This window comes from Pleurodeles waltl, chromosome 9 (genome assembly GCF_031143425.1).
Source record: "Pleurodeles waltl isolate 20211129_DDA chromosome 9, aPleWal1.hap1.20221129, whole genome shotgun sequence".
Taxonomy (NCBI): domain Eukaryota; kingdom Metazoa; phylum Chordata; class Amphibia; order Caudata; family Salamandridae; genus Pleurodeles; species Pleurodeles waltl.
The window spans coordinates 1,140,411,278-1,140,427,994 of NC_090448.1; the positions used below are offsets into that span (position 1 = coordinate 1,140,411,278).

Below are 16,717 nucleotides of genomic sequence, written 5' to 3' on the forward strand. Positions count from 1 at the left end.
AATAAATGATCTTTACCCTCCCATTTCCAAGCTCATCTAGGCAGTAATCAGACACACTGGAGGCCATAATACCTACAGGACCTAACTGGGCAGGTTTTTGGACCTGAGGCGGAGAATAGCCGAGGAATCCTCAGTCTCTCTACCTGGGCTGGAACTTTAGGCGGGGCAAAAGGCGGGTCAGTCAGTCGCATCCAGTTCACTCAATTTTGGTAAAAAAGATTAGAAACTGGTACACCAAGATTAGGTACCGAGACAGTGTGGGTAAGAGGTTTCACTCTTACGGCGATGTCCCTATAAAAATATCCTAATGGTAGGACCCGAATCTTGCTCTGGGATGAGAAGGCAGCCCCCGGATATTCGATAAGGTGCCTAGCCCACCTAGGGTTTCTAAAAGAGATATCACACAGTCCCCCCCTACCAAAATCCTTCTGCATGTCCCCCACCCACCCCACCCTCCTGGCCGTAAGCATCTCTGATGGAGAACAACCATATAACGTGGAGTTCCCCTTGATCCAGTGGGCTACTTGGTTATTCAGCCCAAGAATGGACGCACTAACGCCAGATTGCAATTTAGGAAACTGAACTATAATGGCCATATATGGGCTGGCATGCTAGTCGGGAACAAGTTTACTTTTCTTAGCTTCACATCCACATACCTTCAAGATATGTATATTGGCAAGGTACATTTTTGTGAAGTCAGATATAGTAAAGCTATACTTACCTGTAGATACTTTGCCACCCCAATACTTTGGGACGCAATAGTTTGGCCACAATACCCTATACTGTTGGAAGCAGGGCATGGAACCCCCACGAAGAAGTTCCATTCTGAGCCTGTGCAGGCCCTTGATACTGGTGAGATTAAATTTGATGAATTAACCCAGTTTTTGTAGCACTTAATACTGGTACCTAGGCATTCCCAACACAATCTTAAAAGTATGCACTTAGAGATTCCGATGGAAACAGAGGTAAAGTGTAATACTTACGGCCCACATTGTGGTCGGTGGGACAAGTACCACCATCAGCAGTGTAGGAATATCCGAAAAAATAAGGTGATCAGGGCTCAGTGATATTCTGTGACTGTTTCATTGCCTCTTTGTTTCCTGAGCCACCACGTTTTGCCACAATATTGTATTGGCCTTGGAGAGTCAATGGGCTGTACGTACGTATTTACGAGAACCATAGAGCCGAAGGCCTGACCTTCGTGAGTGGAACCTCACACGTGCCTCCTTGTCCACTGTAGCTCAAAGTAAGTGGTTGAGGATGTAAAGTTGAGTGTTTCTGTTAGCAAGGACCACATTATGACCACAAGAGTGTTAGAGTCCTGATGCTGGTAGCCAATCTGATTTTAAATCAGGGGAATTGTTTCCTGGGCAACTCAGTGTGACTTCAGTTAGATTGTTGAGTACGCAAAAGGTAGAATGGGTTGGCAGCATGGTTTGACCAGTCTGAATATTGTGGAGGGGAGGAGGTGAGTCCTGCCGGGGAGTACACAGGGGGTCACAGATTTTGCTTTTGTAGTGAGTCAGAAACCTGATGTGTTGTCAGTGCTCAGAAGCCTAAAGAGTGTTTCCTAAATGGTCTTGGAGGTGGCAGCTCTTGGAAAATTAAATTCACCAAGGAAGGTGCTGTTGGAGGAGCTGTGTGAAGCTAAGGTGATGGGCGAGGTTCCATCGTTAAAGGTTGACTGTGCTCCTGCACACCTGAGGAACAGGTGAAATGTTGCCAGCGGAACATGGGTATTAAAAGGTAAGCCTTCAAATAATTAAAGACTGTTGTTAGAGAGTGCAAGTCCAAGTTAACTGCTGGATGAATGGGAGGCCATCTCCTGACTTGCAAGGGCACTCAGCATGATGGATGCTGTATCCAGATGGAAAAAGAACCTTTTTTTTCTGCAGCTTTATATAGTGCAAATTTGACCAAAAGATATTGGAGCACTTTACTCGAGCACCAGTTGCATTACACTAGGGTGCATTCATTTTTGGTAGGCATGGGGAGATTCAGTGATTTGCCCAGAATCACAGGATGTTGAACTGGAGCCAAGACTCAAACTTGGTTTCCCAGCTCCAAAGCCGGCAGCCCTGGCGATTACACCATCCTTGAAGATGCGAAAGGAGATGGAGGCAAGCCAAGTCACTGTGATGAAAAGAGCATCATCCAGGTTGAGTTCTGTCATAGTGTCTGTATTGTCCACTGTAAGTTGTACCACATAGTTGGTGATTATGAGCATAAGGTCGAGTCTGTGGTCTACGTGATGCTAATGAGTACCGAAGAGAGGGGTGTGGATGAGGTTCTCGGGGTTGGCTGTGTGTGAGGTGTGTATGAACAGTGTGAGATGACGTTGATGATGCAGGGTGAGGTCGCTGGAAGGCCCATGGTGACCGGTGATGTGTGGCGCAGAGCTCGTCATCCACAAGCAAAGAATCTGACCTTCAGCCCAAACACACACTGACCTGCCAACTGCATTTACACACCTTTCTCTCTCTTCATCTGCCCCTCTGAAGCATCACCAAGCGCACCCCACGAAACACACCGTAATATGCCACTTTCTATCACTGCACATCACACGAGAGGCCTACATTCAACACTGCACCCTAGTACAACATGTGACATCATACGTGTATCTGACAAACAACACACACACACCAAACCTCTTCATGTCTACACAAAAAGGTTACCAGGGCAGCAAGGCTGGTATATCAATGTGTATACAACTAAACGCGCCTCGGCTTGTCACAAAGGGAGGTTAATCTTTAAAACCCATGCCCAGTGCTTTTCAAGGCCCTGCGCTCAGGCAGCAAAGTGTACCGATTGTTAAAGCAATCCTCCCCCTTTTCACTTGTAATTAGGCAGTTTCTAAAGAAATACCAATAGGTGGCGCCAGATGCAGGAGCAGCTGAGTTTTGTTGTTCTGTAGGGGAAAATTTATTTATACCAAGAACCAGGTGCTCATAACACTGGGCAAAACCAGAAGCAGCGCACACTGGGGACCTGCATAACTTTTTTGATCCAAGCCTTGTAAAAATCTCAGGAGGCCTGAACAACCTTCATTACACAACCCTCCTCCACACACAACAAAACGTAATCTAACCCATCACATCACATCACACAACACACAACGGCACACACTGTTGCAAAACACCACACCTGACTAGAGGTCCATGCACAACCTGCCAAAAGACCATCTCACAAACACTGACTATCACACAGACCACGTCACACTGCATCATTCACACCGCATCCTGTCACATCATGAGCCAGACACGGGGGAGATTTCTGAAACAATCATTTGCATCTGTGTTGGTAAATTCACCCGGTAAATGTTGCCTTCACTTGAATTTACATTGTAAGGACCCTCAGGCACCAAAGTTTAGCAAGTCACAGAGTCATCGCAGGTGCAAGGGTCACTGTGCGCGTGCCAGTCACCCCATGCCGGTTGGGAAATTGGTACAATACCAACGATGTAACACACATTTATAAGGCATTTGTAGTTCCGGCGACACTTCGCAGTGGCACACTAGGGGCATATCGGACTCCAGACACACTCAGCTTTCTCCGCTAAGGATACCCTCCACCCAGGCACATTTATACCACGCATCTGGACTCCTCTGTGCAATCACTCCTCGTCAAGTGACAATTAGGCGCTATACAAATACTAAATAATATACAAATTATATCACATGACAGAACTTCTTATAACGGGGAGCTCTCTGTGTTCCTAGCTAAATTATCTGCCCGCCACAGGGGCGTGGCTTCCACTGGTGCCGCAGGTGCAGTGACACCGGGCCCTGAGTCCTGGGGTGGGGGCACATTCAAAACAGAAGCCAGTGGAACCATCTACTTCCGTGCGCTAGGGCCGAGGACACGTGCTATGCTAATGGCCCCCTGGACACTCTGGCTCCCCCACCCCCCCAGTACATGACACAATGAGTGCACTATTGTCAGTGTGTGTGTCTGGCTACACTAAGCATAATAGAATGACGCAATGTTTACAGTGCGTCCGTGTGTTTCTCAACATAAAGTATAACGCAAGTAGTGCAGTGTACAGTGTGTGTGCCTATGTGATTTAGCAAAACACACATTCTGCAGTGTTTACAGTCTGTGTTTCTGTACAATACACATGACACAAGTAGTGTAGTGCTTTCAGTCTGTGTGTGTGTGCCTGCACACGGCATGATACGAACGGTGCAGTGTTTACAGACTGTCTTGGTGTTTACCTACATGAAGCATGGCAAAAAAGTGCAGTGTTTACAACCTGTCTCTGCCTACATGAAGCATGGCAAAAAAAGGGCAGTGTTTACAACCTGTCTCGATGCCTGTCTACATGAAGCATGGCAAAAATAGTGCAGTGTTTACAACCTGTCTCGATGCCTGTCTACATGAAGCATGACAAAAATAGTGCAGTGTTTACAACCGGTCTCTGCCTACCTGAAGCATGTCAATAATAGAGCAGTGTTTACAGCCTGTCTCGGTGTTTGCCTACATGAAGCATGGTGTCTGCCTACCTGAACCATGGCAAAAATAGTGCAGAGTTTACAACCTGTCTCTGTGTCTGCCTACGCAAAGCATGGCCAAAAAAGTGCAGTGTTTACAACCTGTCTCTGTGTCTTCCTACGTGAAGCATGGCAAAAAAGTGCAGTATTTACAACCTGTCTCTGCCTACATGAAGCATGGCCAAAAAAGTGCAGCGTTTACAACTCATCTCTAGGTCTGCCTACATGAAGCATGGCAAAAATAGTGCAGTGTTTACAGCCTGTCTCGGTGTCTCCCTACCTGAAGCATGGCAAAAATAGTGCAGTGCTTAGAACCTGTCTCTGTGTCTGCCTACATGAGGCATGGCAAAAATAGTGCTGTGTTTACAGCCTGACTCGGTGTCTCCCTACATGAAGCATGGCAAAAAAGTGCAGTGTTTACAACCCGTCTCTAGGTCTGCCTACATGAAGCATGGCAAAAATAGTGCAGTGTTTACAGCCTGTCTCGGTGTCTCCCGACCTGAATCATGGCAAAAATAGTGCAGTGTTTAGAACCTGTCTCTGTGTCTGCCTACCTGAAGCATGGTAAAAACAGTGCAGTGTTCACAGCATGCCTCTGTGTCTGCCTACATGAAGCATGGCAAAAATAGTGCAGTGTTTACAGCCTGTCTCGGTGTCTCCCTACATGAAGCATGACAAAAATAGTGCAGTGTTTACAACCGGTCTCTGCCTACCTGAAGCATGTCAATAATAGAGCAGTGTTTACAGCCTGTCTCGGTGTCTCCCTACATGAAGCATGGCAAAAATAGTGCGGTGTTTAGAACCTGTCTCTGTGTCTGCCTACCTGAAGCATGGTAAAAACAGTGCAGTGTTTACAGCCTGCCTCTGTGTCTGCCTACATGAAGCATTGCAAAAATAGTGCTGTGTTTACAGCCTGTCTCAGTACAGCCTTTCTCGGTGTCTCCCTACATGGTGCATGGCAAAAAATAGTGCAGTGTTTGCAGCTTGTCTCTGTGTCTCCCGACATGGAGCATGGCAAACAATAGTGCAGTGTTTACTACCCGTCTCCGTGTCTTCCTACATGAAGCATGGCAAAAATAGTGCAGTGTTTACAGCTTGTCTTGGTGTCTCCCGCTTGTCTTGGTGTCTCCCTGCATGAAGCATGGCAAAAATAGTGCAGTGTTTGCAGCCTGTCTCAGTACAGCCTGTCTCGGTGTCTCCCTACATGGTGCATGGCAAAAATAGTGCAGTGTTTGCAGCCTGTCTCTGTGTCTCCCGACATGGAGCATGGCAAACAATAGTGCAGTGTTTACTACCTGTCTCCGTGTCTTCCTACATGAAGCATGGCAAAAATAGTGCAGTGTTTACAGCTTGTCTCGGTGTCTCCCTACATGGTGCATGGCAAAAAATAGTGCAGTGTTTGCAGCCTGTCTCAGTACAGCCTGTCTCTGTGTCTCCCGACATGGAGCATGGCAAAAAATAGTGCAGTGTTTACAGCCTGTCTCTGTGTCTCCCGACATGGAGCATGGCAAAAAATAGTGCAGTGTTTACATGTGTCTGCCTACACTAACCACAATACAAATGGTAAAATGTTTACAGTGTGGCCGCCTGTTTATCTACATAAAGCATTTACAGCCTGTGTCCGTGATTAACTACGTAATGCACGACAAATATAACGCGATGTTTGACATCCTGAGTCCATGTCTGTGTATATGAAGAATGAGAAAAATAGTGCAGTCTTTACAGTCTGTCTCTGTCTAAAGCATGGTAAAAATAGTGCAGTATTTAGAATGTGTCTCCCTACACAAACCATAATACAAATAGTGCAATGTTTACAGTGTGGCCGCCTGTTTATCCACAATAAGTACACCACAAATAGTGCAGTGTGTACTGACTGAAGCATAACATAAATTCTGCAGCGTTTACAATCTATGTGTTTCTGTACAATATACAAAACACAAGTAGTGCAGTACTTGAGGTCTGTGTGTCTGCCTGCATAGAGCATGACACTAATGGTGCAGTATTTTTATGGCCGGTCTCCGTGTCTGCCCACCAAAAGCATGGCAAAACAGTGCAGTGTTTACATCCAGTCAATTTGTCCGTTTGCTAAGATGAAGCACAATAAAATAAAAAAATAAAAACCTTACACGCTTTCTGTTTCAAACTGCACTAAACCCTTAATGCAACAACGCCAGCTGTTTACAGTTCGGTTAAAACTGAACAGCATTAATTTCTAGAAGTGTTTCTATTCACTGGTGCTTTAAATGGTGTCTCATTGGCTTTTCTGTTCCCATCCAGTAAAGATGCCGGCCTGGAGCTCAGGATAACTGTCTCCTTCTTCGTGACTATTTTTGGACAATGTGTCCTTAAAAGTGACTTTTCCCTTCCTCCAGGCTCTCCCTCCTGTCTCCTGCAATCTTTAGCTTGGGGAACACAGCCCCGAGTTACAAGGACGTCTCGCTGCAGACCAGGCCAGAGGAGGGGAACCGAGAAAAAGCAGTAACGCAGCCCAGATGTTTCCAGACCCCTGTCGTGCTGAGCATCTCTGGCGGTTGGATGTTTACTGACAGCTCTGAGAGATTGCAGGCGGCTTCTTCAGACCAGAGAAACTCCCAGGGTCACAGGCAGACCAGCGACTGAAAAAAACACAGCAGAACTTGGCTTTTCGAAATATGATGTTTTTCAAAAAACGAGAGCGGCCAGTGTGACAGCCAATCACGTGTAGGCTGGAGGCTTTTTACTCTGCCTGGGGTACTTCTGCGTCAGTTAGATTTTCAGCTAAATGGCTTGACAAACTCTGTTCACTTCCTGCCTCTGTTTATAAGGGAACCCCACATACGTCAAGAAATAGCGCCTCCTACCCCTTGCTTGGCCTTAGGAATTCAAGGCACTATCTTTGCTGCCCTTTGTCTTAGAGGTCATAAACACAGAAGAAAGACTGACAGGAATAAGGGCTCTGATCTGAGAGTCTTGTTTTCTTTCTGTAGTTTCCATTCAGGAGCATAAAATGATCCTGGGGTGTGAACCCCTCTGAGAAAATGTTGTCTCTTTCGCCCCCGAACGGGCAGGTAAAATCTGGGCCTTTAAAAGGTTGTGTAGTTTTACTCAGGTTGTCAACCTTGATTTCCCGTTTGATGTAAATGTACAGCAGTATAGGTAATATCCCTGCCTTTGTAATGTTGCATACCTCCTGCTCATGTCACCAACTCTAACCGCTGCTCCAGCTAATAATCCACTAAATTGTTGTAATTTCACCTCTTTGCCAGCATCCATGCCTCGCAAGTGTGTGCAGACATGCCACTGTGTGCTCTACGCCTCTCAGGCTAGGTTGGCGCTATATAGATTTGTATACGCAGGCGAGAGACAAAAAACACCCTGCCACCAAGCAGCAATGCATGTTACAACACACAACCTCCCAACAGATTCACTAGACACGATCACCTTGTATACACCCAGCATGACACTGATAAACCTTGTAGATGGTTGCAACTGTGCTCACAACAGCACTTGCCAACATGACACGCCTCGCCCTAAAATCCAGGAGAACACGCGACAGAGCGCCTAAAACACATCCACCGCGGCACAGATGTTTAGTCAGTTCTTGTGGAACTCAACAGCATCCTCCTCTTCCACCCAAAAATACTCACTACACAGCACCTTCCAATCACACTTTTAATTCTTCTTTCTAAAACACAACATGCTAGGAGCCCTCATGCACACGACAAGGCACCACAGCCATATAGCGGCCAACCACTGCCAACTCAACAACACTCTCTCCGCACCACACAAACATACATCTCCATACCATTAGGAAAAAGCTACCTCAGGTATAGCACACCATTACATGAACAACATCAGATCACTGCTATTTACCTGGCTAGAGAGGGCATCTAAAAAACAACCTGCATAGACCAGGCAATGGTGAAGCAAAAACTCTACTCAACGAAGAATGTCAGAGTCATTCGGCATACCCATCCACGCTAAATATACCAGAAAGATCTTCATCAGGGTGTTGGGTCTTAGTATGTAGTATAAAACGATATTGTGAGCGGTGCGGGTTCCCACCACGCGGGTAACCATGGGGAAAGAACGTAGCGACGGGGTGGAATGCAGGTAGGAGAAAGTGGAGGAGTCGCTTAGAGGCGGAACATGGAAGGAATTTAGGAAGACTGGCAGATGCTGTGTCCTGTTGATTATCTTAATAAAGACGTACCAGAAAGGAACCCTGCGTCTTTATACTGGCGACGAGGATGGAATACGAACCCACGCGTGCAAAGCACAAAGAAGGAACCCTGCGTCTTTATACAGGGCTGAACTCATTTCATTTTCATATTATCCAATGTGAACCATTATTAAATTAGACATTTAGCAAATCTCAACTAACACACAACTCAAAATAACCAAACAACCATCACTCGAAAGATGGATATAAATCCCAGAACCGTAACAAAACCACATCCAGATTAAGAAATCACTTTGATGTCATACTACCGGTAGAAGTGGCTACACAAATACTAATAACTCAACACGCTGTGTCCATTAAATATCCCCTTAGTGGCCCATGGGACGATAGTGTGGGACAAGGGCTAGAGCAGTGGCTTCCAGCCTTTTGAGTTCTGTGGACCCCCACTTTTTCATTACTGGAACCCAGGACCCCCACTGAACCATTATTGGAATCTGGAGACCTCCCAATGAGTCTTTACTGAAAGCTGGGAACCTAATCTGTTAATATTATTTCATTTTCTGAACAGTCGCTGACCACTGAAGAGGTTTTGCAGACCCCCAGGGGTCCCAGGACCACAGGCTGGGAACCACTGGGCTAGACCATGCTCCCTGGCCCGGCACTTTGGTGATTTGAAGTCCCTGGTTAATCCCTCCCAGACTGTGGACTTTGGAGCTGGGGGTCTGTGGGGTCTTTGAGGGTGTCTAATCACTGGAGCAAGATGTCGACTTACTTTTATGTTCCTCAGCTTCGCTGAATTGCCATCAACTTCGACAATTATGCTGGTTTCTTCTGCAGTCTCTCTGCAATAAAAAAAGAGAAAATAAGACATTTGTAAACACACATCAGTTTATAACCCCAGAAACCCAGAAGAAAAAAGATGCAGCCAATTAAATGTCATGCTTTTTAAGTACATTGTCAATCATGGAAGGGAGCACAGTTAGAGTGCTCTACAAGACAAGGTTTAGGATCACGTGTTATTTATTGAAAATTATCTAAAACTGAAAAAAAGTAGGTCAAGGGTACAGTCAATGAATACGTAAAAAGGCAAAGTTCTCCAAAAATATGATATGTATCAGCATGCCAAAAATAATCTAGTCAGTGGGACTGTGCCATATGCCACTGTATGTTAGCTTGGTTTACAAGATTTTTGTGTGATGTGGAAATGACAATTGAAGTGTCCTTAAGCGTGATCAAGAGGGTGGAGTCTTGGGTGGGGCGTGGAACTAAAGAGGGTTTGGGCTTTTGGAGCAAGCTGTGGTACCTGAGCAGAGTGCAGAAAGCACTAGAGCTTTCATGTGCTACCTAAAGCCACAATGACTCTCCTCAGTAGTGTAACAAGTATTGGCAAAGCCTGTAGGTTTAACCTTTGCAAACGCAGGCTGCTGTGCACCATGGATTAAAGTAAAGAAAAAAATGCTATGACAAAGTTAGCATTGAAAAAAAGTGCTATGACGCTGACAGCATTGGCCGCATCATATACCTTTCCATTGGAGGAGGCAACAACTATGGAGGGTGGGATGGGGTAAGCAAAACAAGGAGATGCAGACATGCACTCTTAGAAAGTACATTGAAAAGTTTAAAAAAGTATCGACAGGAGCCAGCAGCCAGTGGAAGGAGACTGGCAGCAGACAGGAAGCAGTATTAGGTCCATGCTCCATAGGAGGGACCGCCACTGGATGGCCTGGAGGAAGCATGTAGGAGCAGGAGGCGCTGATCAACCAGAAGAAAGGAAACAAGAGAGATGCGAAAGCCAACCAACAGTAAGAAATGGGCGGGCTATAAGCTTGTTTTAAGATTCTTTTTGTTTACAAGAGATTTTGTAAGCACATCTAAGAGCTGTGTAGGCGAAACCCCCCAAAAAGTATTTGGACCCCAGCCCATATCCTCGAGAGGTTGTAGAACCCGCATCACATCACAACACTGCAGAATACCTACACATAAGCTGAAAAAATGTTCCTTTTCAGAATTTCTAACTCACCTTAAAGTGCTGGTGCTAGAACGTCTCTTCAGCGGGAGCTTGTGTGAAGTGCACCTATACCGTGTGAGTTGGCTGGTGACCAGCTGTATTTGAGCATGTTGGTTCTACATCTTGCTTTGTGCGCATCTGATCTAGGGTTTTGAACAGGGCGGTGTGTTCTTGTTAATCCTTAGTATTTCTTTTACTGCCATTTATGGCACTGAGTCTGTTACCCTACTAGATGTTTCTTATTGATATGACATCCCAGAAATATCAGTAAGTTAGGGGCGTGTAGACTATCCACAAGCTGTCCCTAGGTTATTGGCATATATCACATTACCAGGATATTGATAGACTATCGATGTTATTGACATTAATGTAACACTGCTACATAAGATTTCCATGACAACGATGATGAGGATGTATATATTGCTAGGTTAGTGGCGTATAGTGTCATCAAGATATCCATAAACCACAGACAGGACATGACAAATTGGCAAGATAGTGATTGGTGATAGTCAAAAATATGACAATTCATGTCACTAAGCTACTGATGTGATGCCATCACCAAGAGTTCTCTCTGTTAATACAATACCTTCACAATAACATCAGTAAACTACAGGCATCACATCACCATGACACCAGGAACCTACGGACACAACACTAACACATTACAAAAATATCCATACGTTTTAGCTCTCTACCAAGAACTCGATAAAAGGTCGACCAAGCCGTTGGAGGATGCAAGGCTTTTACAAAATCACCATAAAACACAAAAATTGGCAGAAAGCTCCTAAAAGGCGATACTAAGCCAAAAACTCAAAACTCAAAAAAGAAGGGAGATTATTAGGGAAGAACCAGGAAGCATTGTTGAAACCGCTCAATATGCTTGCATTAAAAGTTTTTTAAAGCACCCTGAACAGAATAAGAGAGGGTGAAAGGCTGAGGTTAAGCTTAGACTATCCACAAACTACCATATGTAAAGACAGCAGCAGGTCTGACTTTAGCAAGATCGCGGATATTTTTTCTTATTTTTTTTGTAGCATATGCCACAGAAATAAAAAGAATACATGCTGGCATGTAAACTCCTAGTTATACGCTTGAAACACACATTTTAAAATGTGAAAAACATTCACTGATGTGGCTGTTTTTAAATAATGTGCCTTCTAGTTGTGCCATCCATTTTAATACTATTCTTTCCCAAGGAGACAAGAATAAACCACCACCTAATGAACCACTTAAATCGCTGGCTGCTATAATATTACAGTGACACCCTCCGCATGCTCCGAAAGATCTTCCGCTGGATCCCCGCCGACACCAGAAAGACCGTGACCCACGCCCTCGTCACGAGCCGCCTGGACTACGGCAACACCCTTTATGCTGGAACCACCGCTAAACTCCAGAAACGTCTGCAACAAATTCAAAACGCCTCCGCCCGCCTCATCCTCAACATACCCCGCAACAGCCACATCTCCGCACACCTGAGACACCTGCACTGGCTTCCCGTCAGCAAAAGGATCACCTTCCGTCCCCTCACCCACGCACACAAAGCCCTCCACAACAAGGGACCTGAATACCTCAACCGTCGCCTCAGCTTCTACGCTCCCACCCGTCTTCTCCGCTCCACCAGCCTCGCTCTCGCCGCCATCCCTTGCATCCGCCCCTCCACAGCAGGAGGGAGGTCCTTCTCCTACCTGGCGGCCAAGTCTTGGAACACCCTCCCCACCATCCTCAGGACCACCCAGGACTACTCCGCATTCCGGAGACTTCTCAAGACCTGGCTCTTCGAGCAGCAGTAACCCCTTCCCCCTAGCGCCTTGAGACCCGCACGGGTGAGTAGCGCGCTTTATAAATGTTAATGATTTGATTTGATTTGATAAACATTTTTAACAGCAACTCGAAAAAGGAAACAAATGTTACTGGAATACATTTTAAACTAGCTTTGCTAGCGAAGAGAAAGGAACTATTTTAGGATCAGGTGAACAGTGTGCACAGGCTTTATGAGGTCACTCAAAGTGAATGGAGCCAATGGGAAAAGAGGGCTGACCCACTGCACCATGCAGAATGCTGTAGTGGGCGGTAACAAAATGTGAATGACAATTTAACTGACCAATGGATGAAGCCTGCTGACCAAAAACCCCTCTAAATTATTTATATTAAGTATGAAAGTTATAGAAATATTATGTACGATTTATTTTGCGGAAGCTGTCTCAAAGGCCAGACAGAAAAAAAGCTGGGCAGTGTCATTCAAATGTTTCTATGAGATAAATTTCACAACAGACTCAGTACTATCCATCGTCTGTTGGCCACCACAAGACTTTAACTTAGCACTCAGAGATGAGAGGTGGCACAGAAACTGTAGGAACTCTAGAAGCTTGAATAAAAAATGTGACTTGTTTGAGATGTCTGAGCTTCAAAGTTGCTGACTCGCCCTAATTTAGCGATATGATGGTGGAAAGTCTAAGACAAACCCGAGACTTTTCACTGGGGAGATCAAAAAAGAGGACATTCCATTTGTAGCCTAAAGAAAATGTCAGGACTGAAGAGAAGCAGAACATTTAGAGGATGTAAAGGGGAAACAGCATAGTAGGAGTTTAATTATTGATCTAATGAAGAAATCGAGTTGATTAAGCTTCCCGGGCGCAAGGCACAGCCAACATTTTCAGCTAGAGCTGAGTGTCATCAGAATACTGGTGGACAGTGATGCCCTCTTCATCCAGCAGATTTTTGAAAAGCTCTCCAGGCATGTTAAACAAATTTAGTGATGGAGCTGACATACATCTGGAAAGGCCGGACACGCCTGGGTTACTGGCATTATATGAACCTGGAAAAATATGTTGCAAGGCACAGGCATTCCGGTTTAGTGGCACTGTCTGATACATTGTTGAGAAGTCACTAAACATTGTACCTCCCATAACCAAGATATCCATGGAAGTCTAATTAAGAAAGAATATTTATTTATTCTTTTTAACAAATTCTCCTTGTTTAAATATTTATTTTAAATGCTTTAATTATATCAACATCGCAAGACAGAAATGTTCAAGAGAGAACCCGGAGAAAATACAGAATAGATTTGGGTCCTCAATACAGAACATTTACCACCTTTCTGGGTATCGGGAGGGACTTTTCGTCTTGTCAGGAGATCTCTAAGAGTCCATTCCCCTTGCAGCCTATAACACCAGGAACAAATAAGTCGTATGTTAGCTAGTGTTCCCACTCCCAGAGCGGAGACAGTAGTACAGAACATATTATGCAGAGCAATAATCCGAAACAACAAAACCGACAGAGGGCAAAAAATGTGGCAAAAGATGCCCTTTCTTCTCCATGTAATTCCTTTATCTTTATTCTGGATTCATCTCATCGTGACTAGAGTTCCTGGTTTTACGGCTTCCTGTGGAGCATAACAAAACTTTACAGTGGGCTTTAAGCCCGCCCCAATTATCGTTTATAATTGGTTGGCTTTGTTGTCACTCACTTACTTGCTTCCTATTTAACAGCTTGCTTTCCTCTTCTTTTTTTCCAAATAATTCTCTATTTGTATTATTGCAACAATACATCCATGTTTATAAACCGTATAATGCCAAAATTATACATCTCCATCGTGTTAATGTGCGATGTGCATACACATACGACAAAAGAGGGATTTCCTCTTCTTGTGTTTGCCCTGCTCCTGGAGTACAGCCTTGTTACTATCCTTTCCATGAGCCACTCCTGCTCTCTAGTGATCTGCTTTTTTCTTTTTCATTAAACGCTCCATGAGATTGCATATATTTTTTGGCTCTTTCATACGCTGCTCGTCTCTCCTCAAACATCCGTTGCCCATCCCCCACTGCTTACCCCTGCACCCGCAATCCTCCCTCTCCTCCATAGCTCCCTTTCCCTCGTGGTACTTGAAACATAGTTTCATTTAATTTTTATTTTTTTCACAACTTGGGAACTGTGATTTGCTGCGGGGCCACTCTGCATTGCAGCGCTTTTGTGCACCTCCATTGCTTCAACCCTCGCACTCCCCACCGCCTCTTTGTTGCTTCTCCCACACACTTCTCTGTTGCTCCTCCAAACCTTACTATCAGTCAATATTTTTCTTTTTCATTTTTGAAAAAGTCAAAAAATTGCATTGTGCAAAACCAAAAAAAACTTTTGTTTTTTTAATTTACCACTCTAAGTGGCATCTGCCATCTTAGATTGGTGAACTTTATATAGAAAATGCTGCCTGTGTAATTCAATGCATAGTGATGCAAGCATGTGCATACATTATCAAGCATTCGCACCTCTACAGAATGCCATGGCCGGCAGCAGCAGCCATGGCATTGAGCATAGATCTCTTTTTTAACTGAAACTGCATAGCACGGGCAAAAAAGCACTGACAAAGGCAATAGGTCAACAATGCTGGACCTATTGGCTTTGCCAATGCTTGTTTTACACTTCAGGCAATATTTATCCTTAGTTACTTTAGTATTTAGGCATATTATTTTTTGCTCTGAAAAAAAAACGTATTTGAAGCCCTTACATCTTTATATTTAAACTGATAAATGGACACATACTTGTGTGCTGGTAGATTTTAATGCTGATTGGTGCTCATCATTTAAATTGTGAGGAAATCTCTAATCTGGCAGAAAGTAATCGAAATTACGAGTTTTGTAGGAAAACTCTCACATCCCTAACCTGGCAACATTTGAGTGGGAAAAAAGTGGAGAAAATATGTGGAAATCTCTGCGGAAACATTGATTTACACTGATATCCTCAGTAAAAAAAAAATCCACATAAGAGTGGGAATCCTACACCCAGAAATGAATGACTCCTATTGTATTAATGATTCCTGGGTGCAGGAATTCTGATCGATTACCAGAGTACTTGTACTGGGGTCCTTAGAAACAGAATGAGGTACAAAAATACACTTATATAAAGGTGGTAGCTGTGCATTACATGCACATGCTGAAATCTGTACCTATTCAAGCTTTATTATGAAATATTACCCATTTTAACTCCCTGTGCTGTCAGGGGTAGTAAGTGCTATTTAAATATAATTTACAATTACACATTACAATATGCGCAACTATTGACCTGCTAGTCATGTCTTAAAGCAAATCACCCAAACTGCTTTCCATTTTTAGAAATAAAAAGGAAACCTTGTTTTCTGACTCTGTTTATTTTTAAAAAATCGGTAAAAGAGGAAAGGTGTGAGCTTTGATCACTATTTAGCAAGATGTACTGCATCACTGAAGCTCTGCTAGGCCAATGAAGTGAGTGCCGGAGGGTGGGGTAAAACTAGCCATCGGGAGGACCAGCTCTGGAGTATGTCCTGCTTCATAGTTTGTGTGTCCCGGTCGGTCTGGGGGATTCTTGGACACCGAGGGGCATATATACAAGAAACTGGAGCATCAGTGCTGATGCGCCAGTTTTCTTGCGTCGCCCCACCAACAACACCATGTTTATGCTGTACTTACAATAGGGCACACCATGGCGCACATTAGGCCATTAGCGTCAACATGTTTTACGCTATTGTGGGGCGTTGCTGCACTATCAATTGTTGATGCTAGTGCAGCAAAGTGCAAGGAGGCCCATTAATTACAATTGGTGCATCACCTTAACACCTGCTATGAGCAGGCCTTAAAAATGACGCCAAAAATGGCGCAGTGAAATCATTTGCGAGCTTCCTAATGCCGGAACAACCCTTGCATACATTATGCCTGATGCAAGCATAATGTAGCGCAACGGGTCGCAAAGTGGCGCAATGCATGCACTGCACCACGTTGTTAATACGGCGTGGCGAAAAGTGCCTCCTTGATCCACATCAACGTAAAAAAAATTACACTCATGTGGCGCAAGGAGGCACTAGGGCTTGTAAATCTGGCCCCTAGTCCCATAACACTGTCCCACCATGGCTGTAGCACAAAGTTGCGGCACAGGCGGTTCATGGACAAGATGGCACTTTGTCCTTTTTATTCCATAATTCACTTACTGATGACTGTAGCCACCACAGGCCATACAGAGATCCCAGCATCACCAAAGGGACCAACCTTGAACAATGTCTAAAAGAGGAAGCCACAAAATAATGCCACTTGC

The 16,717-nt window shown here is 44.6% G+C and overlaps 1 protein-coding gene across 2 annotated transcripts in view; it reads right to left on the reverse strand.

The window, feature by feature from the left end:
* The window catches only part of STARD9 (StAR related lipid transfer domain containing 9), a 327,608-nt gene that overhangs the window by 279,044 nt on the left and 31,847 nt on the right, over positions 1–16,717 (reverse strand). For both annotated transcript variants that reach the window (XM_069208915.1, XM_069208916.1), the window contains exon 2: positions 9,425–9,494. In XM_069208915.1, coding sequence (XP_069065016.1) covers positions 9,425–9,494 — 70 coding nt within the window. The remainder of the gene's footprint in view (positions 1–9,424; positions 9,495–16,717) is intronic.